The 22,878-nt window shown below is 36.1% G+C and overlaps 1 protein-coding gene across 1 annotated transcript in view; it reads right to left on the reverse strand.

The window, feature by feature from the left end:
• LOC149811602 (protein PELOTA 1-like) overlaps positions 1-19,725 on the reverse strand; it is a 30,762-nt gene extending 11,037 nt beyond the window's left edge. The window contains exons 1-13 of the mRNA XM_089993637.1: positions 19,505-19,725; positions 19,311-19,393; positions 19,066-19,141; positions 18,719-18,793; positions 18,579-18,635; positions 17,217-17,262; positions 16,729-16,804; positions 15,626-15,701; positions 13,625-13,657; positions 13,438-13,506; positions 10,829-10,935; positions 10,106-10,178; positions 9,969-10,007 (exon numbers count right to left, since the gene is read on the reverse strand). Coding sequence (XP_089849763.1) covers positions 9,969-10,007; positions 10,106-10,178; positions 10,829-10,935; positions 13,438-13,506; positions 13,625-13,657; positions 15,626-15,701; positions 16,729-16,804; positions 17,217-17,262; positions 18,579-18,635; positions 18,719-18,793; positions 19,066-19,141; positions 19,311-19,393; positions 19,505-19,555 — 861 coding nt within the window. The 5' untranslated portion in view covers positions 19,556-19,725. The remainder of the gene's footprint in view (positions 1-9,968; positions 10,008-10,105; positions 10,179-10,828; positions 10,936-13,437; positions 13,507-13,624; positions 13,658-15,625; positions 15,702-16,728; positions 16,805-17,216; positions 17,263-18,578; positions 18,636-18,718; positions 18,794-19,065; positions 19,142-19,310; positions 19,394-19,504) is intronic.
• Positions 19,726-22,878: the final 3,153 nt, after the last annotated feature.

The raw sequence follows: 22,878 nt of genomic DNA on the forward strand, positions 1-22,878 counted from the left end.
TTTGAAGAATTCTGGACAAATACATTAACATTTGGTTGTTAATGTTAACATCATTTTTTAATTATGACATGATGTTGTTAGTGCTAATATGCATTATGTTGTTAATGTTAGTTTTTCATTGAATGAATGCTCATATTTATGCAATTAGATACTTATATAGATCAAGTTGTTGCATTAATGTTACTTTTACATGTTAATCTCATATTTTTTTCGTATTTATTTGAGATTTTTTATTTCGTGTTGGTTGGCGCTTCATCAATAAAGCATTTCTTATTTATTTATAATTTTAGATAATTTTTATAGTTTTTTTTAAGTTAAAAAATTTTTTTTGAGGCTTACGCTTTGCGCCTCGAGGCTTACGCCTCGCCTCAGATTTTGGTGGAGCGCCTCGCTACGCCTCAACGCTTTTCACAACACTGGTTTTAAGTATGTCATTTAGGGCTGTTAAAATGTAATATATATATATTTATATATATATATATATATATATTTATATTTATATATATTTTTATATATTTATATATGTATATATATATATATATTTATATATATATATTTATATATATATATATATTTATATATATATATATATATATTTATATATATATATATATATTTTTATATATATATATATATTTATATATATATTTTTATATTATTATTATTATATATATTTATCTATTTTTATCTTAGTTTTCTGTATTTTTCTTTATTTTATTTTAGCACTTTTTAGTGTCTAGTTCTAATAGAACTAGACATACCTTAACTAGAAAGATAACTGTTGGAATAGTCCAACGGTTACATTTCTAACTGTTGAACTATTCCAACGGCTACAAGGAGAGCTCCTTAAGAGCTCTCCTTTTCTCCCCTCTTCCCACTTGTATATATAGGGGTCCAGCCCCTCTTGTAAAGATATGAAAATGCTTCTGAAGCATTATGAGTTCCCATTTCAATAAAGAATATATTTTATTCTCTTTTTTGTGTTTCCCATTATACCTTTTTTAAGGGTTATGCTTTAATGTCTTTTTAGACACTCTCTCTTGCGGATCTTAGTTCATTTTTGGAAGATCCTCATTTTGTTTCATGGTATCAGAGCAAGGTTCATCATACATCGTGAAGATTTCTTGCCTCGTTTTTCGTGCCAAGCTTGCAAAGGTGTTTTATCACCTTGGTTGTGGTTTTTAAAGCCTCGTTTGAAGGAAGGAGATAAAAGAAAGGCTCGTTGCATCAAAATATCATGTTTGCTCTCTTTTACCCTCTCTTTTTCTTTCTTTATTTTTTTTTTCTCCTTATTTTATCACCTTTGTAAAAGATGGATGATCAAGATAAAATCACCATCATACCCATGAAGCTAAACGACACAAATTATGTAATGTGGGCTTCAATAATGAAGCACCATATATGGGGAAAAGGGTTGTGGGGCATAGTAGATGGTTCTGATTCAGAACCTAAACTTGTTCTCACTAAAATGGAAGGTGATAAAGAAGTTCTTTTAACCGAATGAGAGAAAAATAAAACCTTAGCCAACTTTGAAAAAAGTTGGAAAGAATGGAGAATAGCGCATGCTAAAATTATGTCATGGCTAATCAATAGCGTTGACATAAAGAAATGCTCTAGTCTTGCCAAGTTTGAGCATGCCGATAAGGCATGAGAATATCTGAAAAATATGTATTCCCTAAAAGATATTGCACATGTGTGCAATCTTCAATAAAAGGCTAGATCAATGACCCAAGGTGATAAAACTATACGAGAATACTATAATGAATTATCCGAACTTTGGGGTGAATTGGCTATTTTAGAGCCAAAACGACAATGTCCCGAGGATATTGAGCTCTGGCAAAAGCAACTTGACATGGAGCATTTTTACCAATTTGTAAACGGTCTAAGACCGAAATTCGAGTCGACTAAATCGGCTCTTCTTTATCGAGGAAAAGTTCTCTCTATTGTCGATACTATAGAATAACTAACTATGGAGGAAAACAGAATCAAGAAGAATACTCAAAAAACTGAAGATGATTTCGTTCTAGCTGTATCTAGACCAGGGAATCATGTACGATCTTATATACCACCTCATTTTAACCGACAAAGTAGTGACTATGACAAGAAAAAAGTTATTTGCCATCATTGTCATGAACCTGGACACTACAGGTCACAGTGTCCCAAGCTCAAGAAGCTCAGAGAGAAAGAGAGTTGTGATTGCTAGATCGGAGCCCAAAGATCAGGATGTACAAGTTTCCATGGCCCAACTAATAAAGATTCTCCAACCTCTCATCAAAGGAGCTTCATCTTCATCTGAAGCTTCAACTGGGGCAGTTGCTTCATCTTTTTTCGATCCAGGTAACTTCCCTTGGCTTCTTGACTCTGATGCTTCTTTCCATATGACTCCAAATGATAAAAGTCTATCCGAATGTGTTAAAAATAAAATAAGTGTATCAAAAGTTTTTACAGCTGATGAAACTTCTCTTGAAATAGAAGGAATAAAAAAATTGAAAAAATCCATAAAATCGAGAAATTTTTTATCCCAGAAGTTAGATATATTTTCAAATTAAATTTAAATCTTTTATCCATTTCTCAAATATTTGATCATGGGTGTAATATTTCTTTTTCTTCTCATGGTTGCTGGGTACAGGATCGCCGGTCAGAAAAGCTGATTGGGGAAGGCCATAGAGAGGGAGGACTCTATTACATGGGTTTTTTGGAAATGCCGAAGAATGTCTTTTGTTATAACATTCAGAAAAATGAATAGGAGTTGTGGTACAAAAGACTTGGTCATCCACATATAGACAAAATCCAACATTTTCAAAATCTAGAAAAATTTTGTAACTCTGAAACATTTACTTGTAAAGATTGTATTCTTGACAAAATGAAAAGATTACCATTTCAGAACAGAACTTTTATCTCTTCAAGACCACTTGAATTAGTACACTCGGATGTTTGGGGTTCTGCACCAGTAATTTCTAAAGAAGGATTTGCCTATTACGTTATTTTTGTCGATGATTTTTTCCGACATACATGGATTTACTTTCTTAAACATAAGTCCGAAGTATTTTCATACTTTCAGACATTTCATAATATGGTTAAAAACAAATTTCAAAATGATATTACCATGTTTCGCACAGATTCAGGGAAGAATTTTTATCCACAGATTTTAAAAATTACCTTAACTTACATGGCATCACACATCAAAGGTTTTGTCCATACACACCTCAACAAAATGGGTTGACAGAACGTAAACATCGTCATATTATGGAAACCACTAGAACTTTATTAATACCAAACCAAGTCCCGAAAGATTTTTGGGCAGAAGTTGCCTTAACTGCCACCTATCTGATTAATAGGATGTCATCCTCTTCTTTGCAAAATATAACTTCAATTGAAAAACTTATGAACGTTTCTCCAGATTACTCTAGACTGAGAATATTTGGATACAAGTGTTTTATATTTACGGACAAAAATGATAAACTTTCGCCTCGTGCGATTCCTTGTGCCTTTTTAGGATATGCTGAAAATCAAAAAGGTTATAGGTGTTTTGACTTCAAGAATGATAGATTATATGTATCCAGAAATGTTTCCTTTCTAGAAAAAGATAGCTTCTTTGATTTTGAAAAACCAAAGGAAGTCACTGAGTACTCCTTTTTGTTAGATATGACATCAAAATCTAATGAATATGATCTTGACTATAACTTTGATAATGATCAAGGAATTATTAATCTTGATCATAATATTGACGATGAAGAAGTTCATAGAGACACTAATATACAATATTCGAGACGACGAGAGCCTAATCTTCCATGTGCACTTGAAAGATATTCTGACATTCCAACAGACGGTCATCCCGAGTCTCAAGGCCTCCAGAAAAATTTGTGTCATACGAATCCTTCTCACCTAAATATAGAGCAGTTATTGCATTAATTCACTCATAAGAGGAACCATCTACATACTTTCAAGCAAAAAATGATGTCAAATGGATAGAAGCCATGAAAGTTGAGTTAGATGCACTCGAAAGGGCTTCTACATGGACTATTCAAGACCTTCCTCCAGGAAAGAAACCTACAGGATGTCGATGGGTTTATAAGGTTAAAACCAAGAGTGATGGCACTCTTGAAAGATATAAAGCCCGATTAGTAGTCAGAGGTTATGCTCAAGAATATGGCATTGATTATGAAGAAACCTTTGCCCTTGTTGCTCGTATGACAACAGTCAAAACCTTAATTGTCTTAGCCTCCATTAATAAATGGCCAATCTTTCAAATGGATGTCAAAAATGCATTTCTAAATGAAAAGCTAGTTGAAGAAGTATACATGGAAGCCCCTCCAGGTCTCAGCCTAAGAGTAAAGCCCTTCGCTTAGAAAAAACCCTTTATGGACTTAAACAAGCACCAAAAGCTTGGTAAGATAGGTTTAATTATGTTATACTTGATATTTGTTTTCAATTTTGTTTGACTGGCACTGCTTTGTTTATTAAGAATTCTGATACAGGAATTATTGTGTTTCTTCTCTATGTGGATGATATGATCATCACCGGAAGCGATAAACAGGGAGTTGAAAACATCAAAACACTTCTTAAATCTCACTTTAAAATGACTAATTTAGGCTTATTGAGATATTTTTTAGGCATTGAAGTCGCCTATTCTCCTAGAGGATATTTATTATCTCAAACTAAATTTGCTTTTGACATTTTTGCAGGTCTGGCATTACCGATGATAAGAAAGTAGACACTCCAGAAGTTGTCAATATTAAAATGAAAATTGATGATGGAGAACTTCTTGAAGATCTTACTCCTTACAGACAGCTTGTCGGGGCACTTTCCTATCTATCCATTACTAGACCAGATATAGCACATGTTGTTCACACAGCAAGCCAGTTTCAACATTCTCCCACCTCTGTTCACATGGGAGCAGTCATGCGTATTATCAGATACATCCAGTCATCTCTTTCACGAGGATTTTTCTTGTCTTCCTCCTCCTCCCTTGATTTAATTGCATATACTGATGCTGATTGGAGAGGTGATCCCAATAAAAGACACTCAACCATTGGTTTTTGTGTCTTCTTAGGTCAATCCTTAATCTCGTGGAGGCGCAAAAAGCAACAAAAGGTCTCTCTATCATCCACCAAAGCTGAATACCGAGCCATGGAAACCACGACCATGGAAGTAGTTTGGCTCCTATGTCTGCTTGCTGACATGGGAGCTAAAGCAACAAAAGCTTCACGAATGTGCTGTGACAACAAGAGTGCGATTTACATTGCAAACAACAGAACATTCCACGAACGCACCAAACACATCGAAATGGATTGTCACTACGTCAGAGATAAATATTTACATGGGACAATTGATCTACCATATGTTACTTCAGAATATCAGTTAGCAGACTTCTTTACAAAGCCTCTCGCTGCTCCCCGGTTTCAGTTCCTTTTAGACAAACTTTCGCTCATTGTACCGTAAGTTTGAGGGGGAGTGTTAAAATGTAATATATATATATATATAAAATAATAATATTATTATTATTTATATTTATATTATTATTATATATATTTGTCTATTTTTATCTTATTTTTTGTATTTTTCTTTATTTTATTTTAGCACTTTTTAGTGTCTAGTTCTAATAGAACTAGACATACCTTATCTAGTTAAGTTCCACTTGGAACTTAACTAGAAAGGTAACTGTTGGAATAGTCCAACGGTTATATTTCTAACTGTTGGACTATTCCAACGGCTACAAGGAGAGCTCCTTAAGAGCTCTCCTCTTCTCCCCTCTTCCCACTTGTATATATAGGGGTGCAGCCCCTCTTGTAAAGATATGAAAATGCTTCTTAAGCATTGTGAGTTCCCACTTCAATAAAGAATATATTTTATTCTCTTTTTGGTGTTTCCCATTATACCCTTTTTAAGGGTTATGCTTTAATGTCTTTTTAGACACTCTCTCTTGCGGATCTTAGTTTGTTTTTGGAAGATCCTCATTTTGTTTCAAGGGCTCCATACAAAAATCTTCCTGTTTATAAATCATGTTGTTAGATGGCGAATGTAGGTTTTGCTCATATTTTACAGTGTACTTTGTGCAAACATGGGAGCTATTACATCACAATCCATTTTTTTTGTGGATTCAATATAGCGCAAACACAGGGTCTCGGTTCTGCGTATGTGCTATACATCGAGCAGTTGTATATGCATGTTCTGATATTAGGAAAATTTATCTGTACTCATTGGTTATTATATCTTGGATTGAAGGACAGGAAATGAAAAAAAAACAAATTTTCCTTAGGGATTACTGTGGGTTCTGCAGTGTGCCAGTCTAAATACTCTGGTCGATTGATACACAGCCATGAGTATGTGCTTTGAATCAGTGTATGTGAATGTTTCTAGGCTGTGTATATCGAATTTTTTTGTCATGCTACAAGTTCTGTAAATCCAATAATTTTTATCAGCCTTGTGTATCATTTTGTTTTCAATATTGTGAAATTTGAGACTTGTTTTTCAGTAGCACATCTTATAGTTTATCATAAAACGAAATTTTGGTTGTCGATTGCCAATATTACTGATTTATAATAACGTTCATGTTAACTATAGTAGTATTTGTCATCAAAAGATGGATGGTGTTAATCGATTATCTGTTTTATTACTCTGGAAATCTAGTTGGATTAGCCTTGTAAATTAACATCACTGATTCCTGTCAAAGGTGATCCGTGTATCATATGTTATTATTATTATTAAACCAAATGACTATTTAGTAAGATCATTAGCTTGGTTGGTAAGGGACAAAATATGCACTCAATCAGATTCGTGCTCAGTGCACACTCAGTCTGATTTGGTTTGTATGCCTAGTTAATAAATTTTGTGTAGATCTTACGCATATGAACATTGCCTGATGGTTAAGTTCTCCTTTCATTTTTTCTGTAATATTTTGTCGCTGTTGAGTGTCTTGAGTGCCCTGTAGGATGTGAACATGATGGCGTTTGTTAGAGAACACTGCTGCTATATTGTATTCTTTTCCTTTTTTGTTTGAATTCCATTTTAGTCAGATCATAAACTACCCTCGACCAGAAACACGTAATAAAATCTCTTAGGTGCAATATTTCTGTTTAAACATCATTATAACTCATAATTTTGTTGACTTTTCTGTGTAGATTATAGTGAACGTGCTTGACATTTTTTTTACCAGTCAATGTTTTTTTTTCTGTTCGCAACAAACACTGCCTAGACGATTTCCCCTCAACTGAAATATCGTTGGTTGCCATTCAAAGTCTGTAATTTTGTTCTCTCCTCTTGACGCCTAATATGTCCCTCATTGGGTTTGAACCAGAGTTACCAGTCGAGGAAGCGGGAGCGGGAAGCGATACGGGAGCGGGAAGCGATACGGGAAGCGGGAGCGGGAAGCGAGGCACTTTCAAAAATTTAGGAAGCGGGGAAGCGTGGGACCACTTAGAAGAAAATTCTAAACCGTCAGGGAAGCGACCTAGGAAGCGAACCGGAAGCGAGGGGAAAGCGAAAAAAATGGAAAAAATGGGGAAGCGTGGGGGAAGCGCGCTTCCCAAAAAAGGGGGACGCTTCCCCTCACGCTTCGGAAGCGCGACGTTTCGCGCTTCCGAAGCGCGCTTCCCCCTTTACTTAGGCGCTTCCGGTAGCTCTGGTTTGAACTAACACTCTTTATGATTCTGTAGTATATTAAATTTCTTTTGTGGTGCTATGTTGAGTACAAAGCAACACACGGACAAGATGGGTTACATTGAAATTTCTATTGTTGTTAAACTTTATAAATTTCAACCATGATTAGTAATTATCAAATTGAGCTATCCATGATTCATGCAAAAAAAAATGGTCATAATCAAATTTGTAATGTGAGTGGTTCATAATGGTGGTTCGAGTACAGGGGTTATACTCCTATCTATAAGTACGGGTCATAGTTAAACACTGGCCATCAGAATGCCAAGTTGAGTACTTGAGGGTTCTGAGTAGAGTCCTCAAGTAGTGAAACTCATACACAAGTGAATTTAAATATGATGATTGTACCGGGGCTTTCGTGCTTGACGGTTTAGAGGTACCGAAGCACTCTGGGTGGGTCTGCACAATTAAATGGATAAAGATCTGGTTAACATACCTATTTAAGGTATGAATGGTTGGGGATCTACTACTCCGGTGGTACGATACAATTTGTGGAAAACTCCAGTATCTTTTAGCTATTGGGTTCACATCAGGAAAAACCCTGACAAATCGAGTAATACAAATTAATAAGATAGCAACCCACTCAGACTCGAGCTTACCTTGAAGATGGTAGGTGGTACACAACTCCGGGGACATGTGTTTCTTGCTTCAAGCGGCAATGGCTCGTTGGTCCCCAATTCTCGAAGTTAGGGGACCGGACTACCAAATTTTGTCTTAGGTGGCAGTTTCACGTCCTTCTGCAAAAGTTAAGGATGTATCCTGATGTTTGGGCCTTTGGGAAGTTCTCTTGGTTATTCAACCGCTCCTTTAGGATTTCAGTTTCAGTTAGACATTCGGGTTAATAAAACACCAATGCATAATAAACCCACGAATGTTCTCTTCTGTTATGGTTGCCTTGGCCTGCGAGTACCCGCAGGATAATTCAAGAAAAACTTAAACTAAACATTTTGTGTGTATCGATTAGACAACATACGTATGAAGTTATGTGACTGCACATGTGATTAGTTATTTCACCATGTTATTAGTTACTTGAGCATGTTATTAATACTGGAGCATGTGATTGATGATTTCAACTTGAGATTATTTATATGTTTTTTCATGAGCTAGAATTGTAATATGCAACAAATTAGTTTCATGTTACTTATTTCTCTATGTCACGCTTAGTATCACACTTTACTGTCTGTAGTTAATCAAATGCATTGCATACTTGTTACATAGTATATTTACATGTATATACATTTACATTTTTAACAGTGGTCGATACGGGTCTCTCTCTCTTATTGGGCTGATAAGTTTTGTCGGGTTTTTGGGCAGGTTATGGACATCACCAAGAAATCCTGACCAAATTGGTGTTGGGCTGAGCCCAACCCAATAATAATCAGGTCAGGCTTTCGGCAGCTGTTCAGATGAGTCAGGCCCATCGAGCCTTTACGGGCCCCATTATTGGGCTGGCCCGGCCCGATGTCCACCCCTAATTGTAGCTGCATATGTTAAATAAAGGCTTCACGATAATGATGGTCACCAGTGCACACATGTGCACTGACACACACATGCACATAATTAATGCACTATACTACCAGTATCACTAATTGTGATCACAAACTTGAAGGAAACAAAAAAGAGAGAAAAGAGAAAAGAATATACATGAAGTGACATCTAGGGAAAACTAAATAAATTTTAAGCAAAGAAAATGGTTTTGAAAAATTTTTAGTAGAAGTAGAAGAAAAAGGACTTTACAAGTTAAGAAATAAATGATGAATATATTATATTTATAAATTTACAATTCATAGTACTTTATGAATGAAGCAAGAATCTATACGCTATGAACTATGATGCATGAACTATATAAAAACTAACAAGTATCAAGTTAACAAGTACCGAGTAAAACAGACAATGGCTTAAGACCAAGTTATTGTAATACACAAAGATGATAGAAAAACGAGCAAGAGAAATGTTGCCAGCATCCATTGATGCTCTTGCTTGTAATATATCAATCGTGTAAAACTCCTCTCCATAATAAGAATCATGTGTTTGATACATCCAAGACGATATACCAATCCTGACAAAAAGGACGCATGAAGCCCATCGAAAAAATTATGAAAGGCATGAGTTACATTATTTAACAGACATGAAACCAAAGTTTCCATAAGAATTCATCTCCAACAAACTCCAAAAAAAAAAACATATTGGACATTGTTGATAAGCAATTGTTGCTTGAAACAGATTATGCAGATGAAATTTATCAATGATATTCTAATGAAGAGTCAAATTAAAAGGTAAAGCTTGACAAGTATCTAAAGTTCAGAACTAACATTTGAAAGCATATCGAAGAAATCCTTGAGCGCTCGAACCTAGAAAAAGAAATGTCAAAACAATCACAAGGTTAACGGATGAATCAGCAAAATAATCCAGCAAACAGAAACTTCTGGTAAGATCTTTCCCGCAGTACCTCCTGAGCAGCCTTTGTATCCTTGATCATTGACATGACATTTGGGGCATCCAGAACTTCTCTCAAACTATGCCTATAAATATGAAAACATCAAAAAGTTATCATGAACAATCAATGGATATAATGATCACTGAAGAACTTTGATTGATTGGACCCGTGAGTAGCATTGAATGCTCATTTTTTTTAAACATGAAACAAACCAATTTCTTGAAGAATACATATTATTTACATGAATAAAAGCACTAAATGAAACACACATATACATACATAGAGCACTATAAAAGAGAAGCTTTAGCACTCATGGAGCTGCTTGTCTTTCATTCACTTATTTCTGTACCCTGGCTAGCTGTGCATCAACACAGTCACAGGCACTGGTCATGTGATATTAAAATCACATGATCACTTATGAAACTCCATAGCGACCAATCATCACAACAAAATGGATATAATCTTGTCCAATTAGGAGATATGATGTGGTGGATAGAACTAGGTTGGACTCAATCAGATAGTCACTTGACAGCCTTATCTGATTTGTCAAATAAGAATTGACAACTTTATTTATGGTGTTGTATATTGAAGCTTAAGTTTTTAACTTGTAAAGAATTACACTTGAATGCATAGAAATGCATGGTGTTTCAGTAAATGAACTAGAAATTTTTGGTAAGGAATAAAACTTAACCTAGAAAGACAAATCTAAACTAGAAGTAAATAACACAAGCATACTTGTAGCCAGAAGTTGAATGTGCTAGAAGAATGCGTGACTTGTTCTCAATTATCGACCTCATCTCTCGTCTTTCAGCCTCCAATAGTAAGAAACTATGAAATTGATCCTGAGATATCAAAGAGTGTAACTTTTACATTCATATAAAAAGAAAATGATAAATTTGCCATGATATTTGACAAGATGCAATGAAGTTATTAAACTATTCAACAAGAGGTATTTGAATTGTATGACAATGGGGGAGAAAAAAGGATCAAAGCAATCAAACCATCAATGACAATTTTCACGAGTGCACTATTTCATTCAACAAAGCTCTAAAAGAAGGCAAATGTACATCAACAAAAACAATCATGGAAACAGAAAAAGGGTAAATTCATGTCAACTTTAACCCTAACATGCTCTAGTTAAATAGCCTAACCAAAATCAGCACTTTCTAAGTAAATTGAAAATATGATACACACAACAAGTAGGGGTGCACAACGAGCCAAGCTAACCCGGGATCGGCTCGAGCTCGATTCGTTTAAGCACAGCTTGAACTCGTTCGAGTAGATAAACGAGCCAAGCTTGAGCACAGGCTCAAGCTTGGTACAGATAAACGAGTCGATCTTGATCAGGCAGGCAGGCAAGCTCGATTAACCCGATTAAGCTCGGTTTGTGTAGTTATATAATGCACCTAATATGGTACATGAATAATTTATGTTTGCAAAGTAGGCATATCTGAAGGCTTTGCTTAAACGGGTAAGGTGTTAGCCTTTTTCCAGGAAGGTGGGTAGTTTGAAACCATTGTCTTCACTACACCTTAATTTTTTTTTTAAATAAAAAATGCTCAGCTCGAGTCAAGCCAAGCTAAGACCGAATTTGACTCTAGTCGAGTTTGGACAAAGGTTGTTCAAGCTCGGCTCGAGCTCGAGCTCGAGCTCGAGCCGAGCTTGAACAGCTAATTTTTTGAAAGAGACAGCCTAAGCTCAGCTTGTGTGCACCCCTACCAACAAGGATATATGGAATATTTTGACCAATTCTCGTCAAAAGTTTCAAATTTTCACTGAAATTTATTGACTTGTTCTTTTCTTTTTCCAGTGCTCATTATGTCAAGATTCCAAGCCAACAATGGGATGCCTTAGAAATTTCCCACTAAATAAAGAAACTTTATTTTGCATTGTTGATAGTATATGGCAGTCAATTAAAACTAATAAGTTTCCTGCTTCTAACCCGTTTGTATGTTTTCCTGTATAATGATGTATACATACTTTTATTGCTTGTCTTTAGTTAATTTGTCAAACCACCCGTTTTGAGAGAATTGTACTAATGATAACTAAGGAGTGAATGTTTTTACTATTAGGAATAGATATATGAATCTCCTATCTGAGTGTTGATCTTGATTGAGTTTTAAAATAGATAATTAGACAGTGAACTAGATCAGAGTGTCTCAAACGTTGCCGAACAAATGTTGTTCATACAGATAAACTGATAAAGTAAAAGTCAGATGTCATATGCTGCAATTTACTGAAAATGCATTAAAATAATGGTTTAGTGCACTCAGATTTTTTTTTCTTGACGATCAAAAATGGCAAATTTTTACTGCCCATCAAACAAGCTTTGGTTCATATAGTATATTACCTAGTACAGAAAGCATGTTGGCCAACCTTTGAGCAAAATAATTTGAAATACATGTGGTTGAATCAAAAAATTAGTTCAGATTCCAGAATCTCGAGTTTTCATGCATCTCCATCTGTGATACATGGCTCTACCATAATTGTTCTCATGGACCTATTAACCACACACAAACCACTTCTACGACAGCAAGCCTCCTAAGTCCTAACAATAATTTTAATAATTGTTAGAGTATAGTTTTCCTCATATAATTAATTAAATATAATATTAGTTTGTTGCAATTAGTAATTAGATAATTTGTTACTTACTGGCAGGCCTGCCTTGTTGCAACATCTTTTAGCATAAAATTGAGAGAGAGAGAGAGAACCTCAAACTTCAATAATTAACGCGAAAGTTGGGAATATTTTCATAACCAAATAGACAGATGTGGGTCTTCATTATATCAAAATTTTAATGGTTTGCAATGTGGATATCCATTTCATCAAACAAGCAGTGGACAAAAACCATGTTTCATCTGCTTTCAGGTTCAAAATGTGTGCACCCACATGTATGCAGATGCTGACCAAATGAAGGACTTGGCCAAATTCCTCAACAGATTAAATAGACTACACCCATCTGCTCTTATGTTCAATGGATTAAAATTTTAAAATCAAACACAATGAAGTTGAAGCATTCCTGTCCCTGGAAATTAAGATCAATTGACTACCTCCAAAAGTGGATATAGCAACATGCATATCTAACCTATGTAGTCAAAAGCACTGAGTGATGCCTGGGTGTTAAGCCTTACCTGGTCCACTGGCTTGTCTAGGCACACCTAGGCATCAACTGAAACTATAATGCAACGAAAAATAATATGAACAATTAATAATAATGCCTCAGTTGTTCACCCTCCCCTCGGTTCCTTAACCCCTCTCCTAGCTTCTAGCGACTCCCGAGTAATGCATAGGTATTTGGCCTAGTTGTACATAGTATCGAGAAACATGTGCAGGGTAGCACACACCTTTGTGAATCCAGGACTTGCAATTACAAGACAGCGAACAACTTTGAAGTCAACATTCTTTACAACTGCCTACGAGTGAAAAAGTTGTTAGGTGCAACAGAATTCATCTGTAAGCAAGAAAATTAAAGAAGATACTACTCAAACAATAAAAATGCAATAAAAGCTATCCTTATCAATATGAACTAACCTGAAAAACGCCCTCAAAGAACCTATTTAATGCCTGTCAAGTAAAGAGAACCAGTTTATTAAATTCTTCAATCGAAAGTCAATTTTGCATGGTCAGACAAAATTCTTCCCATGAGATGGATACCAAAGAGGGTGAGAAGGGTATTTATAGGCTTGCAAAGATGAGAGATAGGAAATCGAGGGATCTGGGTATGGTTAGATGTATCAAAGATGAAACGCAAAGGGTTTTAGTCAAAGATGAGGAGATTAAGGAGAGATGGAAAGATTATTTTGATAAGCTATTTAATGAAAGTCATGCTCAGGATCTTGGAGACTTTTCAATTCCTTTTCATGAGATGAATCGTGATTTCATGCGCAAGATTCAAAAGAAAGAAATTGCAGAGGCTTTGAAGAAAATGAAATCAAGAAGGGCAGTTGGCCCAGATGGTATACCTATCGAGGCTTGGAAATGCTTGGGAGAGAAAGGTTTAGAATGGTTGACAAATCTTTTTAACAAGATTTGGAGGACAAATAAGATGCCTAATGAGTGGAGGAAGAGTACTTTGGTGCCTCTATATAAGAATAAGGGTGATATACAAGATTGCACAAACTATCATGGTATAAAACTCATGAGTCATACTATGAAACTTTGGGAGAGGGTGATTGAGTCTAGGTTGAGGAAGATTTTCATGATATCAGAGAATCAATTTGGTTTTATGCCTGGAAGATCAACTATGGAAGCTATACAACTTATTGAGAGAAATAGAGAGAGGAACAAAGATTTGCATATGGTTTTTATTGATTTGGAGAAGGCTTACGATAGAGTACCTAGGGACGTTCTCTGGTGGACAATGATGAAGAAAGGTGTTTCTCTCAAGTACATTAGTATAATTAAAGATATGTATGAAGGAGTAGTAACCAATGTCCGCACTTGTGGAGGGGTGACAACCAATTTTCTTATAACGGTTGGGTTACATCAAGGATCTGCTTTAAGCCCTTTCCTATTTGCTATAGTGATGGATGAGCTTACGAGATCAATTCAAGAAAATGTGCCGTGGTGTATGTTGTTTGCTGATGATATTGTTTTGATTGATGAGTCTAGAGCTGGGGTTAATGCTAAGTTAGAATTATGGAGACAGACATTGGAAGCAAGAGGTTTTAAGTTGAGTAAGAGTAAGACAGAATACATGGAATGTCGATTTAGTAAGCAACGAAGTAGTGATGGGAGTGTAGTGAAGCTTGGTGAGCACGAAATACCGGTGGATGATTCTTTCAAATATTTGGGATCTATCATTCAAAAGTATGGAGAAATTGATGGAGATGTAAATCATAGGATAAAGGTTGGGTGGATGAAATGGAAGAGTGCAACTGGAGTGTTGTGCAATCGTAGAATGTCATTGCAGTTTAAGGGAAAGTTTTATAGGACGACTATTAGGCCTGCTTTACTATATAGTACAGAATGTTGGGCTGCCAAGAGACATCATATTCAAAAAATGAGTGTAGCTGAAATGCGTATGCTGAGATGGATGTGTGGAAATACAATAAAAGATAAGATTCGAAACGAGGAGATACGTAAGAAGGTAGGCGTTGCACCCATTGAAAATAAGATGAGAGAGAATCGTTTACGGTGGTTTGGACATATTCGACGAAGACCTAATGATGCTCCAGTTAGAAGGATGGAGAAATGGGAAAATATATTAGTTAAAAGAGGTCGGGGTAGGCCTAGGAAGACATGGATGGAGGTGATAAGAAAGGATATGAATGCTTTGAACCTCACATAGGACATGGCATTGGATAGAAATGAATGGAGGAAAAGGATTCATGTGGAAGACCCATAATGATTTTCTTTGTTGGTTCATATCGCCGACCCCAATTGTTTTGGGATGAAGGCGGAGTTGTTGTTGTTTTGTAGACAAAATTCTTCCCATTTCATGAAAACAAAGCAGCACTTTAGGAAGAGACGAATTTCAGTTATTAAATAAGTAAATGCCTATCAAAAACAGGATAACAGTATTAACAGTACCTTCTCATAACCAGCAATAGCAGGGCCATGCTTTCGAGGAATCGATAATTCTATTCTGGAACGGCTTGTTGTTATGCTGACAAAATATTGGCCGTCATTAATAACCACAGAATGAAATATATGCACTAATGAATAACAAATTTCATTGTTTTTATTAGGAAATGGGATGAAACCATTTTTACTGCGAAATTAGAAATATTATAGAAACAATATCGTTTTACCCATACAAGAGAGCAACAATCCACATGACAGAAGAACTTTGCAAACTAGAATTGAAGTGCATTGCTGGTTACCATATTAATAACTTTTAATTGTCAAGGTGATGATTGGATAGGCTGGCCTAACAGACAACTGTGGCCCATGCTTAAGATATGTGATCCATTGATCAGCATGGTGGGCTCCCTCCAATCCATGTTTTGGTCAAGGCACACCATGCACTAACTATTGTATATAGTATATACACACATACATACAATATGTGTGCATTGTGTGTATGTATATAGAAATACATACACACACGCGCGCACATACAAAACACATATATACAGACACACACACACACATACACACTTGGTGCGACTAAAATATGAACAAAAGATGACCACCCAATCAAAAAGATTAGGTGGTGTGCGAAAAGCGCAAAAAAAAGAACTTTTCACGATATTTTAAAGTTGAAACCACTGCTAAAGGTCATTTTTTGTGGATTTTGTCAGATGAAACACTACATTGGTCCACATGCAGTTCCTACTGATTCATTTTGCACCAACCAACTCTGTGTGTGTGCAAAAACAGGTAGGTCTAAATAGTTAAACATATACAGTGAATGCTAACCAGTTGATTAACTTCAAAAATACCATGACATTAGTTTTTATTGGACTCTTAGCAATGTTTTTTTAATAAAACTTTTTCCTAAATATAAAAACTTGAAAAAAAGGCAGGTAAGAGATTTTATTGCATCCTGTATTTGAACAAGCATGACCATTCTTTGAAGCATTTGCTAATTCAGATACAGTAGAACTTATAAAAAGTTGACATTATGCAGTTGGATAAGCTCAATGATGATGACTAGATAACATAATTTTCATCGAAAGAGTTATAGCTACCTTTTACCAACTAACAAGATGTGAGCTAAACCTTCCTGCATCAAGACAACTGCCAAATCTGCCCCTGCTGCAGGATCTGGTATTTGACAAGTTGAATAAGTACAGGATAATAGAAGAAAAAAAGATGCATAACTATTCGCCAAAAAATATTCAAAATACATGTAAAAGAAGGACAAAAAACATTCTGAAGAATGTGGTTTGTCGGTGCGTGGCACCCAGACGTGTGCAACTCTTAAGAGAGAAGACCACCTGATTTCAACCGTAACTTGAGACAGGACCAACACATTGGTGATTTTTTGTAACAAGTGAAATTGAGCTCAGAAATATGATATTTTCTTTCCTTGCCTTTTTTCTTTTTCTTTTTTTACAGTTCACAATTCCCAAGTGTAGCAAGTCTAAGTCATGATACTTCTCAAAGTTCTAGCTGTAGCACTGAATTATGAAAAATGCAAAATAATTTCAGTATCTAGACTCTAAAGAGGTCATACCACAAGCTTGATGCAGTACTTCAAGAGCCACTGAATCCCAAAGGTCCTAAAATAACAAAAATCATATCTTGAGTAATACCATAAAATAGAAGATGCACTCAATACATAAAAGAGGAAAATAAAAGTAGTTTGAGCAAGCCAAACATCACATGTTTTAAAAAGAAAAACAGAAACCACAAAAAGAAAAAGAGGATGGTACAATGGCACCACATGTCTATATAAAGCAGGAATTATCAAACTAATCCAAGGTAAACAGCGTACAGGTTTTAGGAATGTATACTGCTTGGATAACTGAAAAACTAAGATTGTGTTAAGACTCCAGAGTACCAAGATGCAAGTGATATAAATTATCAATTGCACATGAAGTATTTGTCAGTCCACTAAAAATATGCCATTAGGCAACAAGTTTAAAACCCTCTATGAAAATGTTTATGACTTCAGAAAGAATCCATGTGAGTTCAAGACCATTCATCAAATATGAGGCCCATCTGAGATCCAATACATCCAATTCAAACCGGACAACCTCTATAATTCATAATTTCCTCCACATCAAAGTTGTTATTGTTCTCGTACATACAGACCATGTCTGCTATATCACAATTTCTTTGGTAAGGTCAGACATTGTCTAAGCTGAGCTGTGTTCAGTTTGGAACTGCAAGGGCCCCCAGGCCTATGAAAAAGAAAGTCCCACTTAGGCAGGCCCTGATGGTATTGGACTCAAGCTTGTTCTTGGCAGGCCCAAGGAGAAAGAAAAAAAGAAAACAAAAAAAAATCAGTATCGGCAGATCATCTGTATCACTGTATCAGTGAAGATTGATAAGGTAGCTGCAAATAGCGGAAGAATGCAAGTCAGGGATAGATGGACCTACGGAAGCTGGAACATGGCCAAGCATAAGAGGTTCTTTACTTTTTTAGCGAGACAAAAATTAAGTCGGTGATATCATATAAGTGTGGAAGGTAGCAATCTGGGAACATGTAGTAAATGACTTAAGTTTTGATGCACATAATGACTGTTAAATTTAGGAACTGAGACATAACTGTGAAGGATCACAAAAGTCATTAAAGCCCATATAAAAATAGAAATCAGTCATTAATCACTATTTTATTTCTTTTATTTGGTACAATTTCATCATTGCATATAATCTTTTGTTAAACATAATAACTCAAGTAACTCAATAAATAAGTTATGTAGATAGCGCTTTCTTCAATTGGTCCAAAAAAATATACGACAAGAACTAAACCATAGATATCATGGTAATGACTTAATTCAAAGTTAACAAGAACTAAACGTGTATGTGCATAAAGTGTGTTCACAATTGATATCAATAACAAAGCTGACCCAAAAAGTCCAAGAATACATGCCTTCTTCAAAACAAGGGGTCGATGTTGCTCGATTTCTATCGTATGATAGGCCCCAATCTGCAACCACATAACACAAAATATTGTTAGTGGCAATCTCAAAAACACATAACATTACCAGAATCAAATTCAGATGATTTCACCTTGACATGCTCGTTCTCCATAACGTTCTTCCCGCGTAACCGCAGGACCGAAGCCACATTGTCATAATCAATATCCTAAAAAAAAACACCCACATCATCCCTTCCATGAATTTGCACTCCGATGTAAAAACCAAAACAGATAACTATCTAATTTTCATTCTCTTCCATAATAAACGCAAAAAATCATACACAAAACTGTACCATAACATGCAATATTCACAAAAAAAACAAGCATCCTCAAACTTTGCCTCAAGTTGGCATGCATAAAATCTCAAATAAATTAGCAAAAAATACTAAATACAAATTAATACCAAGAAAAAGAAAAGAAAAGAAGATAAAAAAATTACCTCAACTTGAACTTCCAGCTTGAGCCTCACGCGCTCAGAGTCCCTCCCGCCAGAAGCAATCTCCCGTTGAACTTTCCTAAAAAAAATCGAAAACAAAAATCAAGCAACTAATTCAACCACTATTCTCCAAAAACACTAACTACACCTCTAAAAAAATTCTTAAAAATTATATAAAAAACGTCGAAACAGATAGATTTCTAAAGAAAAAATCCAGAAAATTTCAAAAATAAAAACAAAAGAAATACCTGACGGTATCAGCTAAAACCTTGTCTCCCACCGCGACGATATTATAAATATGCCACAGATCATCAGATTCTTCCGGAACAATCTGAATAAAAAGAAGAAAAACAATCACACTAACAACAAAAAAATATCGTTAAAGATACAATTCCAATTATCTACGATTAAAAATCTACCAAAGAAGGAAGAAAATGTTCACCTTGATGCTGCCGGATCCGTCTGGAACGATAGACTTGCGAATAATTCTCATGGTGGCGATGATTTCAGAAGAAAAATCTTCAAAAAAAAATCTTGAAAGAGATTGAATAAGAAAGAGGTCTACGTTAGAGGAAATCGAAGAGAAAGAGTGCAAAGAATCAAAGAATTCTGGGTTGCGTGAGAGCTGCTGCTGCGCTTCCCTCCGTTCCTCATCGTTTTGGTTTCCTGAGATCGGGATGAGAGTGGAAAGCGTATTTATAGGGAAACTTCCATTTAGGGCCCAACCTTTTGTCCCTAATTTTAAATATCGGCATGACGTCTCTGAAATACCAAATTTCTCAGTTATTTTTTGGAAACTGTCAAACAAGGACTTGCATCTATTATAAATCCTTTAACTCAGGTTAAATCACAAGTGAAATTACAACAGTAACCATCACTGAGACTTCAAACTTTTCTTTTTTATGAGTATGAATGTGTATTTTTCAATTATCAAGGGCCAATAGAAGATACAAAAAAGGAATCACCTTTTTTAAGATGAAAGATGTTGACTTCAGGCCCTTTTTGGCCGCTTTCAAGAAAAGTTTGGCTTACATTTAAAAATCTATAAAAGTATAGTCCATATTTGAAATTATAGACTAATGGTTGGCCCCTAAATGAAATTGTCCAAATTCTCTTACGGACCACCGAATGCGGCAAACGTGATACGGTATCTTGAGACTCGGTCAGCGACTAACCGATTCCCGAATTGTTTTGGTGCAAGCGATCTCCGAGACGAACGAGGAAACTAGATCAGACATACAGTTGTGTATGGACATGGTTTCGTGTTAGGAAACGCGTACCGAGGATCGTTGTACTTTTGAACCGGTACATTGATTTCCATCTCGGTACGAGACGTTCCGCGGCACCTTCCTAAAACCACCTGACTAGTTGGGAACAGATGGATCAGAAACTGGTCCAAGCATACTTGATCCGAACTGTATGCAACAGACCTGAATCTGAGTCTCAAACTCAATAAGATCCAACGACCAAGAGTTGAATATGGACCTGAAATTGGAGGGTAGTACTGAATCCTAAAAAGGAACACTAAACAATGGAGTGTAACTAGGGGTGCGAATGGGCAAGATCTGAATCCGAAATTTAAATAGTAGGTCCAAATATGGATCCGGATTCAAAAAACAGATCCTAGGAGGTAAAGTTGAACCCATATCCAAAATGCACGTGGTAATATTGGAACTGAAAAAAATAGAACATAAACAAGTTATTTAGATGTAAAAAACGCAAATCTGATTCGAATCAACTCCAAATCCGAATAAATTATTGATCCGAATTTTAAAAGTAATTCAATTGAACTGATTTTAATCCTATCTAAATGTCAGACTCAGATCATAAACAAGTAATTCAATTGAACTGATTTTACTTAAAGGATCTATATCCAGGAACATCATGTCAGACTCAGATCAGATATCTAAAACATATCCGATCTGTTTGCAGCCCTAGGTGTAACTGGGTCGAGTATACCTGAATGGCCGAATCAAACCTGATGACCTGAACAGATTAAACACGAACGGACAGAATTTTAAAAGACTCATGGGTTTGGATAAGGTTTAAAATCTAGACCGATTATAAAAAATGAGTTGGTTTTGGGGTTGAGAATGTAGACTAGGACCTGTTTGAATCTGACGTGTTGTTCATACCTGACCCCAATGATTTCTTGCTATATACCTGAACCCCAGTCGACCCAAACTCGAACCGTTTATATACAATGTCGTACCTGACCCAAACTCCAACCCATTTGTTACTATAACCGAACCCTAATCCGAACCCAAACCCAAACCCAAACCCATCTTGTTATAGAAACAAACATTAGAAGCAATCGGATGGGTTTCCCTTATTCCATTTTGACTAATAACTTTTCTACTTTAAAAAGGATATGAAAAGCCCGGTGGAGGTCAAAATTGCCTAACATTGATCCGTATATATTGAATTAGTGATCACATTTTCATATGCTTTACAAAAGGCGAACTGCATGTGAAACTTTATAAGTGGTACACGTGTTGGATGTGATAAAAAACAAAAAAACCTTTTGGGTAAACCTCCTTCCTTTTTTTTTTTTTTTTTAGCCCAACATATATATATATATATATATATATATATATATATATAAAGAGAGAGAGAGAGGTGCTCAACCCGCGTCCCTAGCAAGCACGCATGATGAACTGTCAGCACGCAAAAACAAGTATAAAACCGTGTTTTTTTAAAGCGCTTCAACACTAAAAAGCTCAACAAAAACACAATTGAAATTATTTTTTGCTTTTACCGATGATTTCAAAAGGATTTTTTGCATGTTTTGAAGTTTTAGCATGATTCTTGGCATTTTTGCACGTTGATCGTCCATCATGCGCGATGGACTTGGGTTGAGCACCTACCTATACCTATAGAAAGAGAATAAAAAATTGGTAGCTGCTCACACATTAGGTGCCAAATGATATGTCCATCAACAAGTGTGATGATGGATGGCCAGCGCGATTGACCACGCATTCAGTACCTAAGCATTTCGCAGCTACCGATTTTCTTATATATATACACCTTTGTTGCATGTATTTGCCCCCACCACACACCCCCTCCCTCCTTGTTTCCCTGTTGATTACACGTAGGGATGAGAATTGGGTCGGGTTAGCGGGTAGGGTTGGCAGGTCAGCATACCTCAACACAAACCTGACCCGTTTATTAAACAGGTAGACTGTGGCAAACACGAAGCCGACCCATTTATTAAACGGGTAACCCGATACGACACAGTTAACCCGTTTAATAAACGGGTCGGGTTGGGTAAACATGTTGGTGAGTTAGCGGGCGGGTTGGGTTCGTGTTAGCGGGTGGGTTAGTGGGTCAAGTTTGGGTAAATGGGTTGACCCGCCTACCTAACTCGTTTATTAAACGGGTCAGCCGGATTGGCGGGTTGGCATACTACTAACACGAACCCGACCCGTTTAATAAATGGGTTAGGCGGGTTGACCCATTTACTACATGAACCCGTTTAAGCCAAATCCGAACCCGCCTAAGAAGCAGGTTGGTGGGTCGCGTCAGATTTTGCCACCCCTAATTACACGCAACTACTCTTTGTCACACGCACACAAGAATGGTCCTTGTTGTCTAGCAGCTCTTTCCCAAATAGTGGCGTAGCTAGGATTCATGTGGGGGGGGGCAAACAGGGGTGTAGCAAAAAAAAATTGGTGTGATAGTTGGGGGTTCGGGGGCAGCGTCCCCTAAAAAAATTTTTTTGAGATAAAATAAAAAATAGCTACAATTATTAATAAAAATCTATTTCATATGGACAAATCAAACTATTTGTTGCAGTCAGGGCTGGGCTAAGATTGG

The sequence above is a fragment of the Nuphar pumila genome, chromosome 17, assembly GCF_984573655.1.
Source record: "Nuphar pumila chromosome 17, dmNupPumi1.hap1.1, whole genome shotgun sequence".
Lineage (NCBI taxonomy): Eukaryota > Viridiplantae > Streptophyta > Magnoliopsida > Nymphaeales > Nymphaeaceae > Nuphar > Nuphar pumila.